Here is a 23,074-nt window from a genome sequence, read left to right as displayed (position 1 = left end):
AGAATTCTCTATATATACATAGGCTAACATTTCATTTCCAACATGTCCTGAAATCCACCTACTGTAGCAAAATGTTTTCCACATTTCCACTGTGCTGACCTTGATATCTGAATGTTCCTCGATCAACTGCTCAAAACAGCAAAAAGCTAACCAAAAACTCTAGTAAGTAAAATCATTGTTTAAAAAGAAGATTAGTATAGAGGTGAGGTTTAGTAATAAAATTACATTTACTGAATACCCTGACCCACACACATTCTCACTTTCAATAGGAAAACAGACATGGGCTAGAAATGGTATATATTTCCATTCAGATACAAATGGAACTACCAAGAAAGAAATCAAGTAACAGCATGTCCACGATCTAATTACACACATATTCTTTGTTTTGTTATGCATTCAATCTCAGTAAGTATCTTGAAAGCATATAAAAGAAAGAGGATTCCTAATATGTTTTTCACATGTAGTGCTCTGTACGGGAAAAGTCAATCGGATAGTTTAATCCATATAACTAATTTTAAGTATTTCTTCCTCCTAACATGTTTTATAAAAGACATGCTTTCACCAATGTGCAGAGTGTAAATTTTGGTTTGGCAACCAGTTGATTACAAGGTTTATATGCTGTAATAATTGAGTCCAATATCCCACATTTTAATAAGCAAATTTTTCCTTTGCTCAGAACACTGATTTTTTCCCCTGTGGGGATGTTCAAACTGAACATTCCCAAATCCAGAAAAATAGCAACTTGACTTAGTTGTTTTCTAGATAGTTTAAATAAAATTAATTATATTAGGCTGCAATGTTGTACTTTAACAGTAGATGATATTATGCAATATGATATGCTTCATTCAGAAAATTCCCCAATGTTCCAGGAAAGTAAAATAGTTTTCTGCTATGGATCAAGAGAACTGCTCACTTCTCCACACTTGGCAAAATCATGAAAACACTCTATACCTGCCTGCACAAACTAAATTTATTTTCTGACATGAGTATGCAACCCCTACTGAGACTGATACCTTCAGAAAATCATAATCTCTGACCAAAACTGGAACCTCAATAAAAGCTGACCATCCTGCTTCTTTCTCCCCGTGTCATGTATTTCATTTAATTCTCCTCTAATTTTTACTATTTCCTTTCATCTGCTGACTTTCAGTTTCATATAGTCTTCTTTTTATAGCTTTTTAAGATGTAATGTTAGGTTGTTTATTGGAAATTTTTCTTGTTTCTTGAGATAGGCTTGTAATGATATAAATTTCACTCTTAATACTGCTTTCACAGTATTTCACCCCCCTCCCCCCATCCACTATCCCTCTGACATTGCACCGAGCCATTACATTTCCACTGTCTCTATTCCTAATGCTGTACTCCACTTCTTGTAAGTATATACATATATACATATATATGTATGTGTATATATATATATATATATATATATATATATATATATAAAATTATCGTTGGCATTCATTATTGTTCAGCTTCAGGTATACGGTGCAATGATCAGGCATCTACATCATCCCTGAGGTGTTCTCCCAAATGGGACACATGTCCATCGGATACCCTACAAAATCTTTACAACATTATTGATTACATTGCCCAAATTAATTTTCAAAACCCCGTGGCCATCTTGTGGTTACCGACTGTTTTCTAATCCCCTCACCTTCCCCCTTATCCTCACCCCCTGCCCATCTAGCCACCCTCAGTTTTTCCTCTTTGTCTCCAAAACTGTTTCTGATTAGTTCATTCACTTATTTTTTTCTTTAGATTCCGCATCTAAGTGAGATCATATGGTATTTGTCTTTCTCTGTCTGACTTATTTCACTTAACATTTTGTTCTCTAGGTCCATCCATGTTGTTGCAAATGGTAAGATTTCTTTTTTCTTTATGGCTGTGTAATACTCCATTGTATAAATGTACCACAGTTTCTTAATCCAGTCATCTACTGATGGGCATTTCAGTTGAAAAAAGTTTTAAATCCAGTTTGTATATATTACTTGTAATTGAACTTTTAAAGAGCCATTGTTTTCTGAGAATTGCATATGATAGGTTCCATGGTTAAATTTTCATGAGGAAATTTCAGTGGTCTAGTGAATTCCTTATTATAGGCTGCAGGAGCTTGGAAAAACAGGATGAGCACCTGTTAGAAAACTGCATTGTGTCCTTACAAACTGAGCTTAATACTAGTTTTTCAAGACAGGAACTTATAGGGTGCATTGAATGATTTAACGGAAACTGTCTTCAACCGTGATTTTACAGAGGGTGTGTTGGAGAAAGAGAGACTGATAACTATGTGTGATCTTCACATACCAATTTATTTTATCAGTTTAATAAAAAGTGAGGGCAAAAGGATAGCCAATTCAGAAAGGGAGATCTGGTAGAATTTTGTTGCATTCCTTCCTCCCCACAAATACCCAAACTACCTAGATGGTGACAGTAGCTTAATTGTGAAATCTTTGTATCAATTATTTTCATTCCATTGTTGAAGACGGTCTGTGGGATAGGATAAACAATGCATCTTGCACAGTTATAGACTACTTTTTTTTAGACTGTATGTAGGTAATATTGTGACTAATTAAATGAAAATGAATTAAAGACAATTATTGTAGTCCGTAATAAAAATGAATTGAATGAAAGGTAGAAAGGTAGGTAAGGCGATCTAGTCAGAAACTCTTACTCCAGATGAGAAATGATACTGGCTCTAATGAGAAGTAAAAGATAGAACTAGAGGAATGGAACAGGCATTTCAGTTGTGGAAACAATTGAACTAGTTTGCTGGGTGTGTGTGTGTGTGTGTGTGTGTGTGTGTGTGTGTGTGTGTGTGTGTGAAGAATCAAAAGAACATGCACTTTGGATTCATTATGTTATTTGAGAGAGTGTGACACTTTCCAAGTGGAGCTATGTGGGACAGCAATTGAGTATATATACTTGGGATCCCAGCTAGAGATCTGTCATGGAGAGGAATTTGGGAGTCAGCTCTACCCACCCAGGAGGTCTTCAGAATGGAATAAAAAGAGTGCCTAGAACAACCAACCCATTATAGGAACATCATATTATGCACTCAGGCAGAGAAGGAAAAGCAGCTAGAGGACAAGCTGAAAACCAGGGTGGCAGTGCTGTCTGGGAACCAGATAGACAGCTTTTCAGGCAGAAAGGAGCGAAGACAGAGTGATCAAATAACTAACTAAAATTACAGAAGAAGAAAGTGTTAGGATTCATTGACCAAGAAGGAGAACACTTAATGACAAAACAAAGGAAGAGATCAAAGAATACATAGAAAAAAAATAAGAATGGAAATATAGCATATCAGAATAATTGAGATACTGTGGGGGTCCACACAGTGTGAGGGATATAAATGATAAACGTCTAAGTATTACTTTGTCTTGTGCACCTGAAACTAATAATAATAAAAAAAAGAACTTTTTCCAATTGGTGACTATGGGGATGAAATGCTGCTGAGGAATATACCAAGAGCTTAACTATGGTGAAAACAGAGGCCTTTTTTATATTTCTGTGAATTTTTAAAAATTCTCATGAGTATGCATTACTTTTTGTTAATGTGTGTATATATATATATATATATATATATATATATATATATATATATATATATATACACACTGCATATATATAAGGGGTGCCAAAAGAATATATACACATGACTTGTATTCATTTTTTGTTATTGGTAATAATTGAATATTATAATTTTATATATTTTTTTCACTTTCTTAAAATGTGTACACATTTTTTGGCACCCTCTGTATATATCTCTATCAAATAACAAAAATTATGTCTTTTTAAATGAAATTTATTGGGGCAACATTGGTTAATAACAATATATAAATTTCAGGTGTACAACTTGATAACAGAACATCTGTATCCTCTATTATGTGCTCACAACCTGAAGTTTAGTGTCCCTTCCTCACCATAATTTGATTCCCTTTGCCCTCTTCATTCTCAGCCCCCACTCCTTTCCCTTTTGGTAATCACAATTCTGTTGTCTTGTCTGTATCTGTGAGGTTTTTTTTGAGTGTGTGTTTGCTTTGTTTGTTCATTTGTTGCTTTCGTTTTACAAGGTGTGATAAAAAAGGTGAATGCTTAAATAAAAAAAATTATTACAGTAAAAGACACATTGCCATTAAACCCCCTCAAAATACTCTTCCTCACTTCAAACACACTTGTCCTATCATTCTTGTCACTTTCTTAAACAGTTCTGCAAGCCCTCTTTAGTGTCTTTAGTTGCGCTGTTGTGTCTGCCTTGATGTCCTGAATCATTTTGACTTTGGGGAAAAGCCAGAAGACGCACAGTGCCAGATCCAGTGAATAAGGTCCATGAGGACACACCATAATGTTTTTATTTGACAGAAATTGCTGTACCTGAAGCGATGTGTGACAGAGATTTGAATGTGGATTTCATCATTGTCATGATGAAGGATGAAGTAAAGACACTCACAAAAGGGGATTTCCAGAACTGCTTCAGAAAGTGGCAAGAATGATGGGATAAGTGTGTTGAAAGTCAGGGGGATTATTCTGAGGAGAATTAATGGCAATGTGTCTTTTACTATAATAATATTTAAAAATTTAAACATTCACCGTATTTTGTGATCACACCTCACACACTGGAATACTACTCAAGCCTTAAAAAAAATGAAATATTGCCATTTGCAATAACATGTATATAGAGAGGACAATGCTAAGGAAATTAGTCAGAAAAGGACAAGAACTGTATGATTTCATTCATATGTGAGATACATTCATATGTATGTGTTTATTTCTTTTCTCTCAAGTCTGTTCCATTGGTCTGTGTGTCTGTTTTCCTGCTAATACCGTACTGTTTTGATTACTGTACATTTGTAGGATAGTTTGAAGTCAGGGCGTGTGATACCTCTGCCTTTTTTCTTTTTTCTCAGGATTGCTTTTTCTATTTGGGGTTTTTTGTGGTTCCACATATATTTGATGATTTTTTTGGTTCTATTTCTTTGAAAATGCTGTTGAGATTTTAATGTGGATTGCATTAAATACTGCTTTAGGTCTATGGTCATTTTAACAATGTTAGTTCTTCCAATACATGAACATGGAATATCTTTCCATATCTTGTGTCTTCTTCAATTTCTTTCAACAATGTCTTGTAGCTTTCAGTGTACAGGTCCTTCAACTTCTTTGTTAAGTTTATTTCTAGTTATTTTATCCTGTTCTTGCAGTTGCAAATGGGATTGTTTTCTTCGGTTGTCTTTCTGATGTTTTGTTAGTATATAGGAACACAGTGGATTTTTGTATATTGATTTGGTATCCTGCAACTGTACTGTGTTTATTTTTTCTAATCATCTTTTGGTGGAGTCTTTAGTGTTTTCTATATATAGAATCTTGTCATATGTAAATATGACAGTGTCACTTCCTCAATCCCAATTTGGATGCCTTTTATTTCTTTTACTTGCCTAATTGCTCTGGGTAGAACTACTACTACTATATTGAATAACAGTAGGGAGAATGGGCATCCTAATCTTGTTCCTGATCTTAGAGGAAAAGCTACCAGTTTTTCACCATTGAGTATGATATTAGCTGAGTATTTGTTGTATATGACCTTTATTAAGTTGAGGTAGTTTTCCTCTACATATTTTATGAAGAAGGATGTTGTACATTTGAGAAGATACAACATCCATTTATAATTAAAACACCCATTTTTTTAGTGTTTTAATTATAAATGGATGCTGTATCTTGTCAAATGCTTTTTTGCATCTATTGATTTTATCTTTTGTTTTGTTAATGTGGTGCATCACATTAATTGATTTGTTGATGTTGAACCATTCTTGCATTTCTAGAATGAACCCTACTTGATCGTGATGTATGATCCTTGAAATGTACTGTTGTATTCGATTTGCGAGTATTTTGTCTAGGATTTTTGCATCTATGTTAATCAGAGATATTGGCCTGTAATTTTCTTTTTTTGTGTTATCCTTACCTGGCTTTAATATCAGGGTAAAGTTGGCCTCATAAAATGAGTTAGCAAGTATTCCCTCTTCTTCAATTTTTTGGAGGAGTTTGAGAAGATTTGCTGTTAGATCTTCTTTGAAAGATGAGGTGAGTAGGGAGGATGTTCCAATACAGTTATTTGTTTATTGGCTAAAAACTCCCTCACAGACAGTGCCATGTGAGCTGGTGCATTGTTGTGATGCAAGAGCTATGAATTTTTGGCAAAAACTTCAGATCGTTTTCTTCTAACTTTTTCACGCAGTACTTTCAGAACTTCCAAATAGTAAACTTGGTGAATTGTGTGTCCAGTTGGTACAAGTTCATAATAAATAATCCCTCTGATATCAAAAAAGGTTAGCAACATCGTTGCAGCAAGTTTGTGAACTTAATTGTCACACCGTGTGTGTGTGTGTGTGTGTGTGTGTGAGAGAGAGAGAGAGAGAGAGAGAGAGAGAGAGAGAGAGAGAGAGAGAGAGAGAGAAATTGTGGAATATATATTCCTTTGTGGAATATATATTCTTTATCCTTCATCTATCAATGGATACCTAGTTTGCTTTTATCTCCTGACTATTATAAGTCATGCTGCAATGAATATATGGGTTCATATATCTTTTTTGAATTACTGTTTTAATTTTCTTCAGGTAAATACTCAAGAAATGAAATTGCTGGATGGTATTGTAGATCTCTTTTTAGTTTCTGGAGGAACCTCCATACTGTTTTCTATAGTGGTTGCACCAATTTGCAGTCCCACCAACAGTGCTCAAGGGTTCCATTTTCTTCACATCTTCACCAACACATTATTTGTTGACTTTTTGAAAATAGCCATTTTGATTGGTATAATGTGGTATCTCATTGTGGTTTTCAGTTGCATTTTCCTGATGATTTGGAATATTGAACATCTTTTCATGGCCATCTGCATGTCTTGTTGGAGAAATGTCTTTTCATGTCCTTCTGTTTTTTGATTGGATTATTCATTATTGTTACATATTTTTAGATATCAACCTCTTATCACATATGTCATTTGCAAATATATTTTCCCATTTAGTAAGTTGTCTTCTCGTTTTGTTGAAGTTTTCCTTTGCTGTGCAGAAGGTTTTAAATTTGATTAAGTCCCATTTGTTTACTTTTGCTTTTGTTTCCCTTGCTCAAGGAAACATATTCAAAAAGATATTACTCAGACTAATATCAAATAATTTCCTACCTGTGTTTTCTTCTAGGAGGTTTATGGTTTCAGGCCTTACATTTAAGTCTTCAGTCCATTTTGAATTTATTTTTGTATATGGTGTAAGAGAGTGGTCCTGTTTCATTTTTTCACATCTATCTGTCCAGTTTTCCCAACATCACTTGTTGAAGAGACTGTCATTTCTCAATTGTATATTCTTGTGTCCTTTTTCATAGCTTATCTGACCATATAAGTGAGGGTTTATTTCTGGAGTTTTTATTCTGTTCCATTGATAAATGTGTCTATTTTTGTACCCATACCATACTGTTTTGATTATTAGTTTTGTAGTGCAATTTGAAATCAGGGAGCATGATAACTCCAACTTTGTTCTTCTTTCTCAAGACTGCTTTGGCTATGTGGGGTCTTTTGTGGTCCCACATCAATTTTAGGATTATTTGTTCTCTGAGAAGAAAGTCATTGGTATTTTGATAGGGACGGCATTGAATTTGGACTGATCTATTTACAATGGTCTCTAATTCATTCCTCATCTCATTTATCAATTCTCTTAGTTCTGGAATTTCTGTTTGTTTATGTGGGATTTTTAAAAAATAGTTTCAATATCTTTGGTAAAGTACCTCTTTTGTTCATTAATTTTATTCCTGAATTCATTAAATTGCCCTTGTTAGTTTTCTTGTATATTATTGTTTCTTCATAACTGCAATCTTAAATTCTCTCCCATTTAAATCACAGTCTTCCATGACTTTGAGATTTGGTTAATGAAGACTTTTTATTTTCTTTCTGGGCTTCCAGTTACCTTGGTTTATCATAGTACTTGATGGACTGTTTCCCTGTGCATTTGAGGTAGTGATTTTTTTTATTGTTTTGCTCCTAACAATTCAGTTAATAGGTAGGGCAGTTTCTCTTGTTTTCCAGTAGATGGTGCTATAGCGCACGGTTTTCTTTTCTCTGAATGGGCAGCATTTGTGCCTATAGGTTAAGGGTGGAGAGGCATAGCTTCCATTAAGAAAAATCCTGCGTGCCCTTTCTTCAGCTGTCGGTGAGGTGCTCGATACTTCCACAGAAGCTAAGGCCGCGTTGGGGTGGTGCCCTCACTTCATCTGGCGACTAGCACCGTGCCCGCCCGTTAGCGCTTGCCAAGCACTGGCCTGCACCAGGGCCTTCTCTCAGAGCTCTCCATCATCTACTTGGCCTTCATCCAGCACTACACAATGAGGTGACAGTCACGGAGGATAAGATCAATGTCCTCATGAAAGCAGCTGGTGTGAATGTTGAACCTTTCTGGCCAGGCTTGTTTGCAAAGGCTCTGGCCAATGTCAACATCGGGGGCGTCATCTGCAATGTAGGCTGGTGGACCAGCAAACAAGCTGGCGCTGCCCCAGCAGGAGGTCCTGCCCCCTCCACCACTGCTGCCCCAGCAGAGGAGAAAGTGGAAGCAAAGAAAGAAGAATCTGAGGAGTCTGATGATAACAAGGCTTTGGTCTTTTTGACTAAACCTCTTTTGTAACATTTTGAATAAAAAGCTGAACTCTGGGGGAAGAAACAGAAAGAAAAGAAAAATGCTGCATTGCCACTGGGATGTTAGGTGTCTCTTCTGTGACCAGCTCGTGTCATTTATGGGGCATCTCAATTGTGGTGAGAAATCTGGTAGGTGGTGGAGAACCAGTTTTGTGAGTTCCCCGAGCTACGTCCTATTTCTGATGTGATTTTGGCTTCACCAGGCTCTGCAGGGGTGTATGGGGCAGAGGAACTGCAAGTTCATATCGCAGCTTTGTCCTCTTCCTATAATGGCAGTTGGCACCACTGCATTGTTTCCAGCTTTCTAGCCACCTCTACCCAGCTGTGCCACGTTAGGGAAGAAGGAAAGGAGATGCCTTTTACCAGAGGGAAACTGCTTCTGACCCTCCTATGCTCCACGCCATAGTGAGTGGTGCAGACCAACTTACGCCTCACTACTGCATTCACTGGAGCTCCTGTGGGTGCTGAACTGCATCTGTGGCCACCAACCATCCTTCCCCCGATCCTGCCTCTCATACTTTTCCAATATTTACACTTTAGATGTCCCAGTGCATGAATCTTTCAGACATGTTTGTGTTTTGAGCAGGAGATCTTTTGTTGAGTTACAGTTGTCAGATTTACTATAAATTTAAGGGGAGAAACAATGGCGTCTTCTCACTCTGTCATTCATGATGTTTATGTCACTATCATTCACTTTGCAAATTGCTACTATAGGAATATTGATATGAAACAATGACCAAGCTCTCCCTAGTCAATTACCTTTCAATGATTTCCCAATGCTCTCAAGATAATGTCTAAGTCTCCTTAACATGGTTAATGAACTTAACATCTGTGACTATCGGAACCCTGCTCACTCTTGCACTCTATCCTCAAGCCATATTCAATTCCTGGTAGTGACCATTAAATTACTTAAATTACTTTAGCAATCTAGGCCTCCATATATCATTTTATTTCAGCTTTGACCAGAGACCTTGCCATTCTTTCCATCCACTCATCCTTCACTTTCATCTTAAATATCACTTCCTCCTTGAAACTCTTGACAGCTCTCACTCAAAAGCCATGTATTGGGTGAAGTGTCCTCAGGCCATCCTAATTTTCTCCTTTATAGCACTTTTCATATTACAATTGCTTGTTGTTTATCCTCCCTATAAGACTGTCACCTCGTTGAGGACCACGTCACATTCATCACTGCATTTCTAGTACCTAGTGTCAGAGCTGAATGAGCACTGCTTTCAGTTCTATACACTTACATCAAAATTAAATTCTTTACTGTTCAGCCAACTTGTTCTGGAGATTTCTGTAAATCCTCATTTTTTCTTTGCTGTTTTTACACTTGTCTTTCATTTTTTTCATTAGTTTAGTCATAGACATTTTCCTTTGTAAAGTTTTTAAATTTCTTTCATGTCAAAATATTTATACTCGGTTTACTATGAACCCATTTTTTCATTACTGCTATTATTAGAAACAGTCTTTTAATATTACCAAAGGTGAACTCCAAATACTGTCGGTTATGTTTTTTCCTACCATATGGTAATGAAAGATCCCAGTACTTCTTTCTTCAACAACAGTGACGATACTAATAACTTTCGAAATAGCAAACATTAAGCACTACCTATGCCAACCATTATTTTAAGTACTTCTTAACTAACTTAACCTTAATAATCCTATGAGTTGAGTACTATTTCACCCTCTTTAAGATGAGCAAGCTGAAGCATAGCAAGGTGAAGTAACTTGCCCAACAGTACATTCCCAGCAGGTAACAGATCCAGGACCCAGTAGGTAACAGATCCAAGCCAGACAGCCTTGTTCTACTACTAATACTGCAAGTGTTACTCTGGAACGCTTGCATGCTTATACCAACACACTCTGTCTGCAATTTTGTCCTCATAATATGTTCTTCTACTAAACCCAGAGAAATTAAAGCAACACTACTTTAGATTTGCATTTTGCTAAGTCAAACACAAGGTCTCAAGGTGCCCTAAAAGGACAGGTAATTGACTTTGTAGTCTCAATTTTATGATGGTAATTGTTCATTCCTGACATTCCTGGTCCTTTTCACAGTTAGCCACTCTGTGACTAGTCCTCTGCTGTTATCTTGCTTCCTTGCCTTCCTGCTGCCATAATGGACAGTTTGAGAGTCCATGAATACTCTGAGCCCTGTCACATATCTCAGCCGTTGCTCCCTCTGCTCTGAACACTCTTCCTCCCTTCTCAGCTGCAACTCCAGTTCAACTCTTGTAGACTCAACATCTCTAGGGAGCACTGCCCCAAGGAGGCAGTGACCAGTGCCCTCCTCTTGAACTTTCCTCTGCGTGGATCTCAGGTCAATAGCACATGTTTTTGTGTTTAACAGTTAAAATAGCTGACTCCATTCATCCACGTGGCTATTACACCTAGCATAGTATGTCCCTCAGACCATGTTTCCCCGAAAATGAGACCTAGCCGGACAATCAGCTCTAATGCATCTTTTGGAGCAAAAATTAATATAAGACCTGGTATTATGTTATGTTATGTTATGTTATGTTATGTTATATTATAGATCTGGTCTTACGTTATAGTAAAGTAAGATGGGTCATATATTAATTTTTGCTCCAAAGTATGCATTAGAGCTGATTGTGCAGCTAGGTCTTATTTTCATGGAAATACGGTTGTAGCTATTCAAAAAAATGTGGTACTCAATGTACCACTGCTGTCAAACAGAAAACAATGGTGAAGAGTGTACTGTAATAAACATAATATTGAAAATAATCATTTTAAAAATATATGCACTGGAGAAATTTTTGGTCATGTGATGTCTTTTTGTTGCCTATCTTCCAGTATTCTGGTAATGTAGCAATTGACAAGAGAAGGACTGCTCTCTTTGCACTGTAATATGCAGCAAAAGGAAACTACTGTATAAACACTTGTTAATGTTGGCTTCTTTAATTAGAAAGAAAGAAAAGACCTAAAATAGGCAGACAACAGCACACAAAGCAGGATATTTGAGGTTTCGTCCAAAAAGACCACCTCTTCTGGAGGCATGAGATCAGTCCCCGAAATTTGACAAATGTTCCCTTCTGCTACTTTGTACTACTTGGCAACTAACTACTCCTGAGATGGCAAGCTTCCCAGACACAATGCTGTCTGCTTACAAAATCTCCTCCTGAGGTGCTTCAAAAGTGAGTTTATTTTATCCATATATTTTCCCAGCATATTGAGTTCTCATTTTTACTTTCTCTAAGTTTCCTTTTATCCTGATCTTACCTTTCAATCTTGATTTTATTTTTCATCCTCTTCATTTCTAGTTTTGTTACCTTCCATGTTGCACCCTATTCACTTTATTTATTATCCTCTATTCCAAATAGCTTTTCAAATCTCCTTTAACTTCTAGCTTTAAGCCCATTCTAAACTTTATTCTCCTTTAAAAAATTCCTTTAGTTTTCTTTTTACCAGCATTGTTCCCTTCCCCCCCCCACACACACAGAAATGAGCTTTTTAATGATCAGTTCCAACATGACAAGTATCTAGGGCCCTGCAGACTCTACACACAGAAATGAGCTTTTTAATGATCAGTTCCAACATGACAAGTATCTAGGGCCCTGCAGACTCTACATAAACAGGGAAAGACAGAGCCTGTCTCTCAGTTGTCCCTGCATTAGCTTTTTAGGCACCACAGAAAGGCCATCCTAAGCATAGATCTTTAAAGAACCTTCCTCATGTAGGCAGAATTTTTCCTGCATTCTAAGACCCAGCTGAATGCTATCCTTAATTAATAACTATAAAAGAGTGTTGATATCAAGTCAAATAATTGGGCATGTACAACCAGAAGTGTGGTAATACAGACAGGATCTCTACATTCTAGTGAGGAGAGAACAGAAGAGCTAGTTTTGGAAGAATGACTACAAGTTACAGGGAATTTGAGTTAAAGTGTGTGTGTTTCCCTGAGATAGTTTGGTTAGAGAAGGTCCCTGAAGGGGTAACATCACAACTGAGTTTGAAAAATAAGGAGCCAATTATGCAAGGGGCAGGAGGAGAATGTTCCCAGACTGAGGGAACAGCCAGAGCAGAAGCCCCAAAGTGTCAGAGTTCGGCCTGTCTGATGAACAGAAAAATCTTCCCTTCCATCAGTCGTTTGTTAAATGCTGTCAGAGAATCATGCTCCTTTCCTACAGATCACTTCTCTTGGGTTACATGTGTGACATATTAGTATTGTGGTTTGGTTACTGTCTGCCACTCCCAATAAATTTTAAAAATATTTGTTGATTGTCTACCGTGTGTCTGGCACTGGGGATCTAACAGTGAGCAAAACACAGTCCCTGTTTATATTTGTGTGTGTGTGTGTGTATGTGTTTGCACAAACAGACAAATACAGAAATAAGGATCATGAAAATTGGAATGGCTTGTTACCATGTTTCTCAGAAAATAAGACCAGGTCTTGTATTAATTTTTGCTCCAAGAGGCTTATGTTCAGGGGATGTCATCCTGAAAAATCATGTTGGGCTTATTTTCTGGTTAGCTCTTATTTTCCGGGAAACACGGTATTATTGGCTCACCAGTGTATCCTCAGGACCTGCACAGAACCTGGAACATACAAACCAAATATTTGTAGAGTGACGGCTGCTAAGGACAGAACGCAGCATATAAACTGAATATGTAATGGGATCCTAAAAATAAGTTGGGCATTGAAACCCACATACCTATAAAGACATAAGGAAATATACCAAACTATTAAAAATGGTTGTCTTTGATTGTGTATGCTTTATACAATAAGCATTTTAAGCATATATCTATATTTAATACTCATTACATTCAATGAAACATGAATCAAACTTAGTGCATGATCTTCAGCTTTAGTTTATGATCTGTAGGGGAAAACGCTATTAACGTTTATTTATCACTCATTTTTTAAGATTCTCATTTCTCACTAGGTGTGGCTACCAATATTTTTTAGGTTGCTTCGGATCTCCCCTCAAACAGGACCCAACCTAATGGAAAAAAAACGAAAAAAAGAAAAACAATACCCAAAAGACATTCGGGAATAGAATAGGATATTGTCTGCTTTGGATAGGAATAGGAAGGTGACTCCATGGTTAAAAACAAACAAACAAAAAAGTAACAGCCTGCAAACCAATGCCAATATGATTTTGGGGCAACAAGGAGCCTGTTATTATGTACAAAAAGCACCGTGCGCCCTTCCCAATCTCTCTAAACCCCATGCACCAAGTTCCCACTCAAGGACTCCACGCACAACATGCGCTCTCCAGCCCCCATACAAAGCAGGCAGGGTTTCCTTGTCCCACACTCGCACCGCAGGCCTGGCCACTTCTTTAAAGCACGCACCCAGTAAGACCCAAACACCCCACTTACCAAGGCATCACCCCGCCCAGAGAACACAGTGCAAACCCTCCCCACGGGCACAGCCGGGCCCTAGCAACATCCCCACGCATCTGGGCACTCAAGAGCAAGCCCTCACCTTGAACACCCGGTCCGCGTTCCGCAGCCCGATTGGCTTAGTCCGGAAACACCGGCAAGGTGTAACGGACACACCTTGGCCGCGGGCAAACACCGGCCGCGCCCAGCGCCGCGCAGAGCTCAGCGCCGACCACCCAGCAACCTTCACGGCGGCACATGGTTCCCACTCCCCTGGATCCGCGCACGGCACGACCCGGGATCTCTGGCTACGCCTTCACCCCAACTCCGCACCACCGGAGCCGACCCAGCTCCGCGTCTCCCATCGGACCCACCAAGCAAAGCACCCACCGCCCCCGGCTCCCGCCGGCCTGATCCACGACCTGCTCCAGTCTGCCGCCGGAGCGCAAACCCTCCAGGCCCCTACCGGAGGATGTGGGTAACAGCAACACTAGAGCCGTCAAAAGGATCCCAACGAAGCTCCAAGAATAAATGGGTTTTTCAGGGCGGCGGGGTGATGCCCTGCGCGGTGCGCAAGACACCCGCATTTTGTGGGAGACCTGCGGAAAACCGAGGGACAGTGAGAATTTACCTTTTTGAATGCGGTTACTAGACGCAACAATACGCAGACTCAGAAAGTGCCAAGTGTAGTCCCAGGTGGGCGTGGCGTGGGCCGTGACGTAACGGGGCCGGGCGGGGACCATCGGCGAGCTGCGGGGTGGGCCCTCGGTGCCCGAGCGGTACGGGGCTGGAGGACACGGAGCGTAGCCCCGGCCGGGGTTTAACCCTTCCGGGTCCGCTGGCAGCTCAGGCTCCGCCTGCACCCCCACGGGTCTGTTTTCTGGCTACATACCTACCTGGAAGCGCCGCGGCGGCTTGCGAGAAATGGCTAGTTCACCACCGCGTCCCTAAAGAGACAGTTACCACCCCACTCAGAAATAGTGGAAAGAAAACAATTGCTGGCGGGATTATGGGTGTGCCTTTTCGGGAATGCTGGATTGAAGAACAAAGGGTACCGACCTGAAAATAGAAACCCAGAATTTCACACGGGATCGCCCTGAGGCCAACACCACTAAGGACTCGACTTTTGTCCTGGAGCCTCCAGACTGCCAGGATTACCAGGACCCTTGCTTAATATTTGACATTAGTAAGACATAATTAAGGAGAGTACTTGAGATCTCCTTGGTTCAATGTCTGCTACTAAATCCCAGCAAAGCCTCCTAGAATTCAAAATCACAAAGATGGTTTCGCCACTGCACTCCCAACCCCTAATGTAAACGACTCTGCCCCTATTCCCTTGAGAGGATCCCCAGGAAGGTAAATTATCAAACACTGCCGTTATGCATATTGGGCCTAAATTCTATAGAACCCTTACCCTTGAGCAACTAAATGTTTTATTGAAGAGGAAATATACATTTACGAAAAAGGGTGTATTAAGTGCCAAATTCCTGGATGCAAGGAATGCCATGATTGGTGGGATGGATAGGAATTGGTAAGAGGGAGAACTTTTCTGGTGAAGCAGTTTCAGTTCAGGAACATTAAAAATGAGCAAGATTTATTTCCAGAGTTTTGAGTAAACCTGTATAACTAGTAAAAGAAAAAAAAAGAAATAACATGATGAATATTAAAAGAGCTGACATTTTCTTCCTATAAATTGGAAAGAATTAAAACGTCAGGGATTGTGAGTAAACATATTGGAAGTAGCAGCACCCTCTAATTTTCAGTTTTTAATAAGAAGTTTCTCTGTAAGTTAAAAGTTTTAAAATAGACATGACTTTTAAACCACCAATACCGTTTAGAGTTTATCCCAAAGAAATCATCAGAGCTGTGAGCAAAGATGTATAATTTTGGAAAAAATATAAACACTAAATGTCTAGTGATAGTATTAAGGAGTTTATGGAAGGTAGCTTTATGGGATAAGCAGTGTGACAGTATCAATCTAAGAAACTGTAATATATTTATTAGAGGAAAAAGCAGATCCAACAAATCAGCATGTGACTTTTGGCATTCTTTTTTTTAGAAAAAACCAAAAAGTATACTGATACATAAAAGAGATCAGTTGTAAATATACCAAAATTAACTGATAGTTGAGAGGATTATACATAGTTCATTTTCTTTGTGCTTTTCAGTACAGAGGGCAGCGGTGCTACGATTTATAAAGACCGATAACTACATATTAGTGTAACCTTAGATGGATGAGCCTGGAAATGATGGAAGTTATGTACCTTAGAAAAAAAATTAAAAATCTTTAAGTGTACAGTCATTCAATTTTGCATCATTACTGGAAGTCAGTACACTTATGTTAAAGCCTTCTCTTGAGTACAAACATGCAATTTTTAAAAATATGTAAAAATGTTAATTCTGGGTTATAATGTTAGATGTCAGGCATTATTACTAAGTTTTGGAATACCAGATTGCCTATTTTCCTTAAACCTAGAATCTACTTTAACAATGCAAATTCAAATTGCTGCTTATCCCAGATCTTTTCAGCATTCTTGAAGTATTTTATTGTTAGTCACCTTAAAAGCTCTCTTTGTATATTTTATACCAATTTAAAAAATTTGCTTTAGTCTCAAGTTAAAGCCAAATAAAATTTGATAAAATGCTTTATTTATAGTCAACCTAATTTTTATCCTGTATTGATATTAAAAAGATTGCTTCTGTGTTTTAAAACCACAGATACCCTTGTTTGGTTAGCCAGGCAACAAGACCTTAAGAAGTCTTAGGCATTTCCCGATTTCTTTAATAGGCCAATTTAATAAAACCTCGATTTTCTTTTGTAAATATAAGGCTTTACCATCTATCTTTATAGTTTTCTATGTAGAAATGACCCGTGGGATTTGAGAGTCACTAACACAAAGCTTCTCAGCCTTAACTGCACATTACAAGCACTTGGGAAGCTTTGAAAAATTTTTATGCCCAGGCCACATCCCGGATCAATGATGTGAGAAACCTCTTAGGGGTGGGACACGGGTATCTGTTAAGGTGATTGCAATGTGCAGCCATGGTTGAAACACACTGAGGCCTGATCTCAGAGGTGTAGCAAGATGATTTAATTCAAATCTGCAAAGAGAACAAGAAACTTTTTGCATAAACAGAAACAAAGCCTAATATCAGTTACACAGATCAAAATTTATAGTTTCATTGTTGGATTTGGGATTTTAATTACTTAGCCATACCCATGCATTAAACTGATGTGGAAGGTAAGTTTGTACCAGAAACGTGTATAGAGATACTTCGATGTTAGCTCAAGGCTGGGACAAGGGGGATGAGAGCTGGGCAGAAACCAGGAAAAACAGCAGAAACACAGTAAAAAGAGGCGGTTTAGGAACAGAAGTGGGGATTTAATTGTGGAAAGTCATCAAGCATCATGCTGAGAAACCTGGACTTTATGCTATAAATAATGTGATGTCACTGAACACCTGTGAGCAGGAGCGGAAGATGATGGGCTGGGAGTGGAGAAGTCCAGACATACTTCAGGCAGTGAAATGGTGAGAGAAGACGGGCCCCAATTAGAAACAATTTGAGAGAAAACACTCGGAAAATAAATGCATTATCACAAATAAAACTTCTCCATTCTTACATTTTATTTTTACCAGATATGCACATAAAATTTTCAAAAAATGAACAATAAGGACCTCTATAGAAGACTTTCCATTTCACTACAAATACATTCTTCCAGCTTTAAGAAATTTTTAGTTCAAATATGCTTCTTTCTGTCATTTAAACAAACTTTTGTACAAAAAATTGTTTTCCTTATATACTCAATTACTTCAGTAATTGAGACATTAGTTGAAAAACAATATAATTTGTATTTACACATATATGTCAGTATCACTTGTAAATATATTCAAATGAGAAAGCTAAATTTGAAGCAGAACCTACTATAAAAGTCAAAATATGTTGGTAAGCATAAGAATCTTTGGCTGAAGACTTTAAAAAAATAAATAGTACAGCCATCCCCACTTCTATGCGTTACATTCTTGGAAATACATATGTGAAAATGGGTGCAGTAAAACTTCTACTCTATATTTAATTTAGAATTACAGTTTATTTCTGCTCAAACATAACTTCCTAAGTTCCTCACCAGCAATTAGAAAGGGAAGGAACACTTATGGTGCATTATAAACATGTCTTTATAGAGTAAAACAGTATTTACTCTGGTCCACTCTGCTTCCCTAACCATGTCCTTCTCAAGGCAATGCTCTTTGGCCCATGAGCTACTAATATAAAAGTATAAAAGAAAACTTGTAAAAATATAATTTGCATTAGACTGGCAGTCCCTCCTCTTTGCCCGCTGGCTCATTTGAAAGTGACCCTGCCTGGCATGAGGACTCAGGAGAGTGAGGGATCTATTCCACCTGAGCACAAAGTGATACCTGAGCTAGGCCCTTTTTCATCCCTTCCTAGGACCAAAGACAGCACACAAAGTTAAGTTTCCTTTGCTGGAATACATGGCTTAATGTTTACTCCCCCTTTTAGCAGTTGAGGTGCAATGCACACACACTGAGATTCTGATACAACTTGAGGTTATCCGATGAATTTACTCCCTACAGAACTGCCTACATTTAGATGATGTGTTTAAGTGAGACATCTTTTTACTCAAGTACGGAGAGAGAAAACCACCTAGGCCAGAGTTCAGAGTGATTCTCTGTCTTTTGAAGAGTGGAATTCTCCTTAAGCAAAGGACAAGGCCACAGCGCTCACTTTGTACCAAGCCGGCATCCTTGTTACGGGGGTTAGAGCCATTTAAGTTTTACAGAAGTAGGCATGCAACTGATTGCCAGTTCGTACTGATTTCTCAGAGTGGCTTATTGGTATTAAAAAAGGTGAAGAACAAATGTTATATTTGTACATTAACTTTATGACTTCTTTAAATTACCAATAAGTTACAAGTAATTTTTTAAAATAGAATTTTACCCTATTAAATATAAGAGAATTTCCAATAATATTCTTAGTTAAGATAGTCAAATTTGTTCAAATCCCAATTTTCCATGTTCTTGTTAATTTTTATGGGCTAAAGCAGCATGCACATAGTGTAAAGACTTTTTAGAAGAAACAATATATAAAATACATTTTAGAGTTGTTGAAAGAATGAACATTAAGAGCTGGCATTAATCTTTGAACAAAAATGATTTCAAAATCACATTCTTCACAAATAAAATGTAATTTAATCTTGGACGATATTTCTCTAAATATGGAGATTTTACATAAAAACAAATACTTTCCAATTTTAGTACTCTTGACTTGCCCTATAAATGCAAGTGTTGTTTAAGAAAAACCAGGCTGGATGGTTCACACCAAATTCATACCCGGTTCAAGGAAGCATCAAAGGATGGTGCCTACTTTTCAGCCACAATAAAATGTTAGCATTATATCTTAATAGTGCACTCATGAGAGTGAAATAAACTAGAGCAAAACTTTGTAAATCTTTTCCTTCACTTTTTATGTGAAAGGATATAATTGCCATATATCATTGTATAAATTTAAGGTGTACAGCATAATGATTTGATAATGTATATATTGTGAAATGATTACAATAAATTTAGTTAACATCCATCACTTCACATAGTTACAAAATTTTTTTTTCTTCCCAGCGATCAGAACTTTAAATCTACTCTCTTAGCAACATGACAATATACAATACAGTATTAATAATTATAGTCACCATACTGTACATTATATTCCAGTACTTGCTTATCTTATAACTGGAAGTTTGTATCTTTTGACTACCTTTATCTAACTCCCTAACCCCACTATGCCCTTCATCTGGAAACTACAAATCTGGTATCTTTTTCCAAGTTTTTTTTTTTTTTTTTTACATTCCACATGTAAGATCGGTCAGTATTTGTCTCTCATTATATGACTTATTTAACATAATACCTCTGATATTCACCCATGTTGTTGCAAATGTCAGGATTTTCTTCTTTTTTATGGCTGAATTATATTCATTTGTGTGTTTGTGTGTGTGTGTGTGTGTGTGTGTGTGTGTGTAAATAACACTTAAGTTATTTTCATGTCTTTGTTATTGTAAATAATGCTGCAATAACAAGGGAGGTACAGATATCTCTTTCACATAGTGATTTGATTTCCTTTGGATATACAACCAGGAGTGAAATTGCTGGACAGTCTGATAAAAGGACACGGTGACATTACTCTATTGGAGCCCACCTCAAAGCAAAAGCCTGTCACTATGTGTCATTTACATTAAAACACGAATGGTATAAGAAAACATTGACAACTTGGCAAAGGAAACAGGCATCTCAGTGTCTTCTTTGATGTTTGCTGTCATGAGATCTTAGCTCAGGTTATTAACATCTACATATTCACTGAATATTTTTCATAAGAAACAACATCTCTGAAAAGAAATACACACAAAGCAGATACCTTTAAATAATAAAAGCAAACCTTTCTCTCATCTGTTCTCAGAGAGAAATAAATTTTATTTCTCTGTGGCTCTCACCAGTTACATAGGTACTGAACAGTGAGTAGAAGGGAAAGTGGCTGAATAAAATAGTGACATCGAACCAAAAAAAAAGAGTGGCATCGTAAGTGATAAAATCCATGTTAGAGGGGAAGGGAAGTAAAGCTGACAATTAAGTTCAGATATGATGACTTTTCTGATGTTCATTTAGGAACTTGAAAGAGTAATTTTTTGCAAGAAGCTACTTTGACTTTGAAGATGTTTCAGCACATGAACAGATTCTAAATATTGTGCAATCTGTTCACCTGTGAAACACTTAGCCTGAAATGAATAATGTAAACTCTCTTTCATGGAATAACAAATTGCAGGAGGAGAACGAGTCCTAGTCTCTAGCATATTAGACTTTGAGGGAATACACAGAGCATATATTAAATGCATGCAATGTTGTCTTCGAAATCCGTTTTATGACAACTCATACATTCGCAGGTGCATCTTGACTTCTGCACTGAGTACAGTTTCTTCCCGTAGCACATTTGTTTTCAACCTGAGGGAAGATCTCCGTGAAACTGATTATAAAACCTCCCAATTTCCTCAGATGGATCTAAATCTTGTAAATGTGCTCTTTCAACTAGCTACAAATCTTTTTTTCTTCAGTTTTTTGTTTAAAGTATTTTGAGGAGTTGTTGAATGCAAAGAATTTTACAGCCAAGTAGAAAAATGTTTATTTGTTCCTACAGTTTTCTGCCCAATGTCATGTCATTATAGTCCCCACCACCTGACCTGGCCACTGTATACAATAAATCCAAAAATCCTTTGTGACATTCATTTAAGCAGGTAGCTTAACAATTACAAAGTCACCACATCAGTCATTATGGATATAATATTAAAAACAGATTTATGTTGTAACAAATGGAATGTTGTAAATGGAAAAAAAGAAAAACTAGTCACAGGTAATTAAATACATAAATTATGCAAATAATTCTAATGAATTTAGCAAACTTCCTTATCTATATATGATATAATCAAAATAAAAATTATGCATATGTGAAAAAACTATTCACTACAAATAAGTGAAAACATTATTGTAAACAAAAGGCATCTGTTTTTTGGAACCACATAGTCATGACAAGCAAAATGAATTCATGCAGTAGGAAAGGCCAGGGCAAGGGATTTCAAGACCTGAAAATATGGTAGAAGAATTAGTTAAGAAAGGAAATTGCAAGGGAAAAGGAGGAAGAGAGTAGATGGGGCCCATTACAAACCAAATTTTAGTAGGTATTTTAACTTTGTGGTTATTTTCATCATAATTTAAATAATGTTTAAAAATAACTACTTATACTATTTTGTATTTTGGAGACTTTCTTTGGTCTTCCCTTCCCTTCCCTTCTCTTCCCCTCCCCTCCCCTCCCCTCCCGTCCCCTCCCCACCCCTTCCTAACGATGAGGGACAGTTTGATTTTGACAGTGGTTTCCTTATGTAGAATAATTTTCAATGACATTCTCCTATACAGACTCCCCAATCATAAACTTTTTAGAAAATGATATAAGGGCATCTAATGTTTTCTCCCTCCTTCACATAACCCCCCCCCACACCCACACACACACACTACATGTTGCCTTGCATAATCTAGCAGTAATTTTGACATGGATGTCTAAGGTGTAACCAAATCTTACATGTATATGGACACCGTTTTATTTTTTGTCACACTACGAGTATGTCTCCCTCTCCTCCCATCTCTCCCTTCCTTCCTTCCTTCCTTCCTTCCTTCCTTCCTTCCTTCCTTCCTTCCTTCCTTCCTTCCTTCCTTCCTTCCTTCCTTCCTTCCTTCCTTCCTTCCTTCCTTCCTTCCTTCCTTCCTTTAATTTCATTTCACCCATCCTCGTACTCCCCACCCCTTTGGCAACTATTGACTATATGTATTATCTATGCTGTACTTTACATCCCCGTGACTATTTTGTAACTACCAATTTCTATTTCTTAATCCCTTCACTTTTTCCACTCAACTCCCCAACCCCCTCCCCTCTGGCAACCATTAGTTTGTTCTCTGTATCTATGAGTCTATTTCAGTTTTGTTTGTTTTTTCTGTTCTTTAGATTCCACATATAAGTGAGGTCATATGGTATTTGTCTTTCTCAGTCTGACTTATTTCACTTAGCATAATATCCTCTAGTTTCATCTATGTTGTTGAAAATGATTTCATTCTTTTTTATGGCCATTGAATAAATGTACCACAATTTCTTTATTCCATCATCTATTGATGGGCATTACTGTTGTTTCCATATCTTGGCTATTATAAATAGTACTGCAGTAAACATTAGGCATGCACATATCTTTTTGAATTAGTGTTTCGGATTTCTTTGGATAAATACCCAGGAGTGGAATTGCTAGGTCATAAGGTAGTTCTATTTTTAATTTTTTGAGGAACCTCCATATTTTTTCCGTAGTGGCTGCACCAATTTGCAATCCCACCAACAGTGCACAAGAGTTCCGTTTTCTCTCCATCCTCACGAACACTTGTTGTTCGTTGATTTATTGATGGTGGCCATTCTGATAGGTGTGAGGTGATATCTCATTGTAATTTTTATGTTTATTTCTCTGAT

The 23,074-nt window shown here is 37.5% G+C and overlaps 2 protein-coding genes across 4 annotated transcripts in view; both read right to left on the bottom strand.

Annotated features, from left to right (window-relative positions):
- Positions 1 to 14,880, bottom strand: part of CD46 (CD46 molecule) — a 73,920-nt gene extending 59,040 nt beyond the window's left edge. Inside the window, exon 1 of the mRNA XM_081026506.1 lies at positions 14,643 to 14,880. Coding sequence (XP_080882632.1) covers positions 14,643 to 14,754 — 112 coding nt within the window. The 5' untranslated portion in view covers positions 14,755 to 14,880. The remainder of the gene's footprint in view (positions 1 to 14,642) is intronic.
- Positions 14,881 to 19,842: 4,962 nt separating this feature from the next.
- Positions 19,843 to 23,074, bottom strand: part of LOC308487794 (uncharacterized protein) — a 35,773-nt gene continuing 32,541 nt past the window's right edge. For all 3 annotated transcript variants that reach the window (XM_081026508.1, XM_081026507.1, XM_081026509.1), the window contains exon 3: positions 19,843 to 21,018. In XM_081026508.1, coding sequence (XP_080882634.1) covers positions 20,937 to 21,018 — 82 coding nt within the window. In that variant the 3' untranslated portion in view covers positions 19,843 to 20,936. The remainder of the gene's footprint in view (positions 21,019 to 23,074) is intronic.

This window comes from Rhinolophus hipposideros (assembly GCF_964194185.1).
Source record: "Rhinolophus hipposideros genome assembly, chromosome: 19".
In the NCBI taxonomy this organism is placed as follows: Eukaryota; Metazoa; Chordata; class Mammalia; order Chiroptera; family Rhinolophidae; genus Rhinolophus; species Rhinolophus hipposideros.
Note: the sequence above shows the minus strand (reverse complement) of the source record. Positions and strands in the feature narration are given on the sequence as shown.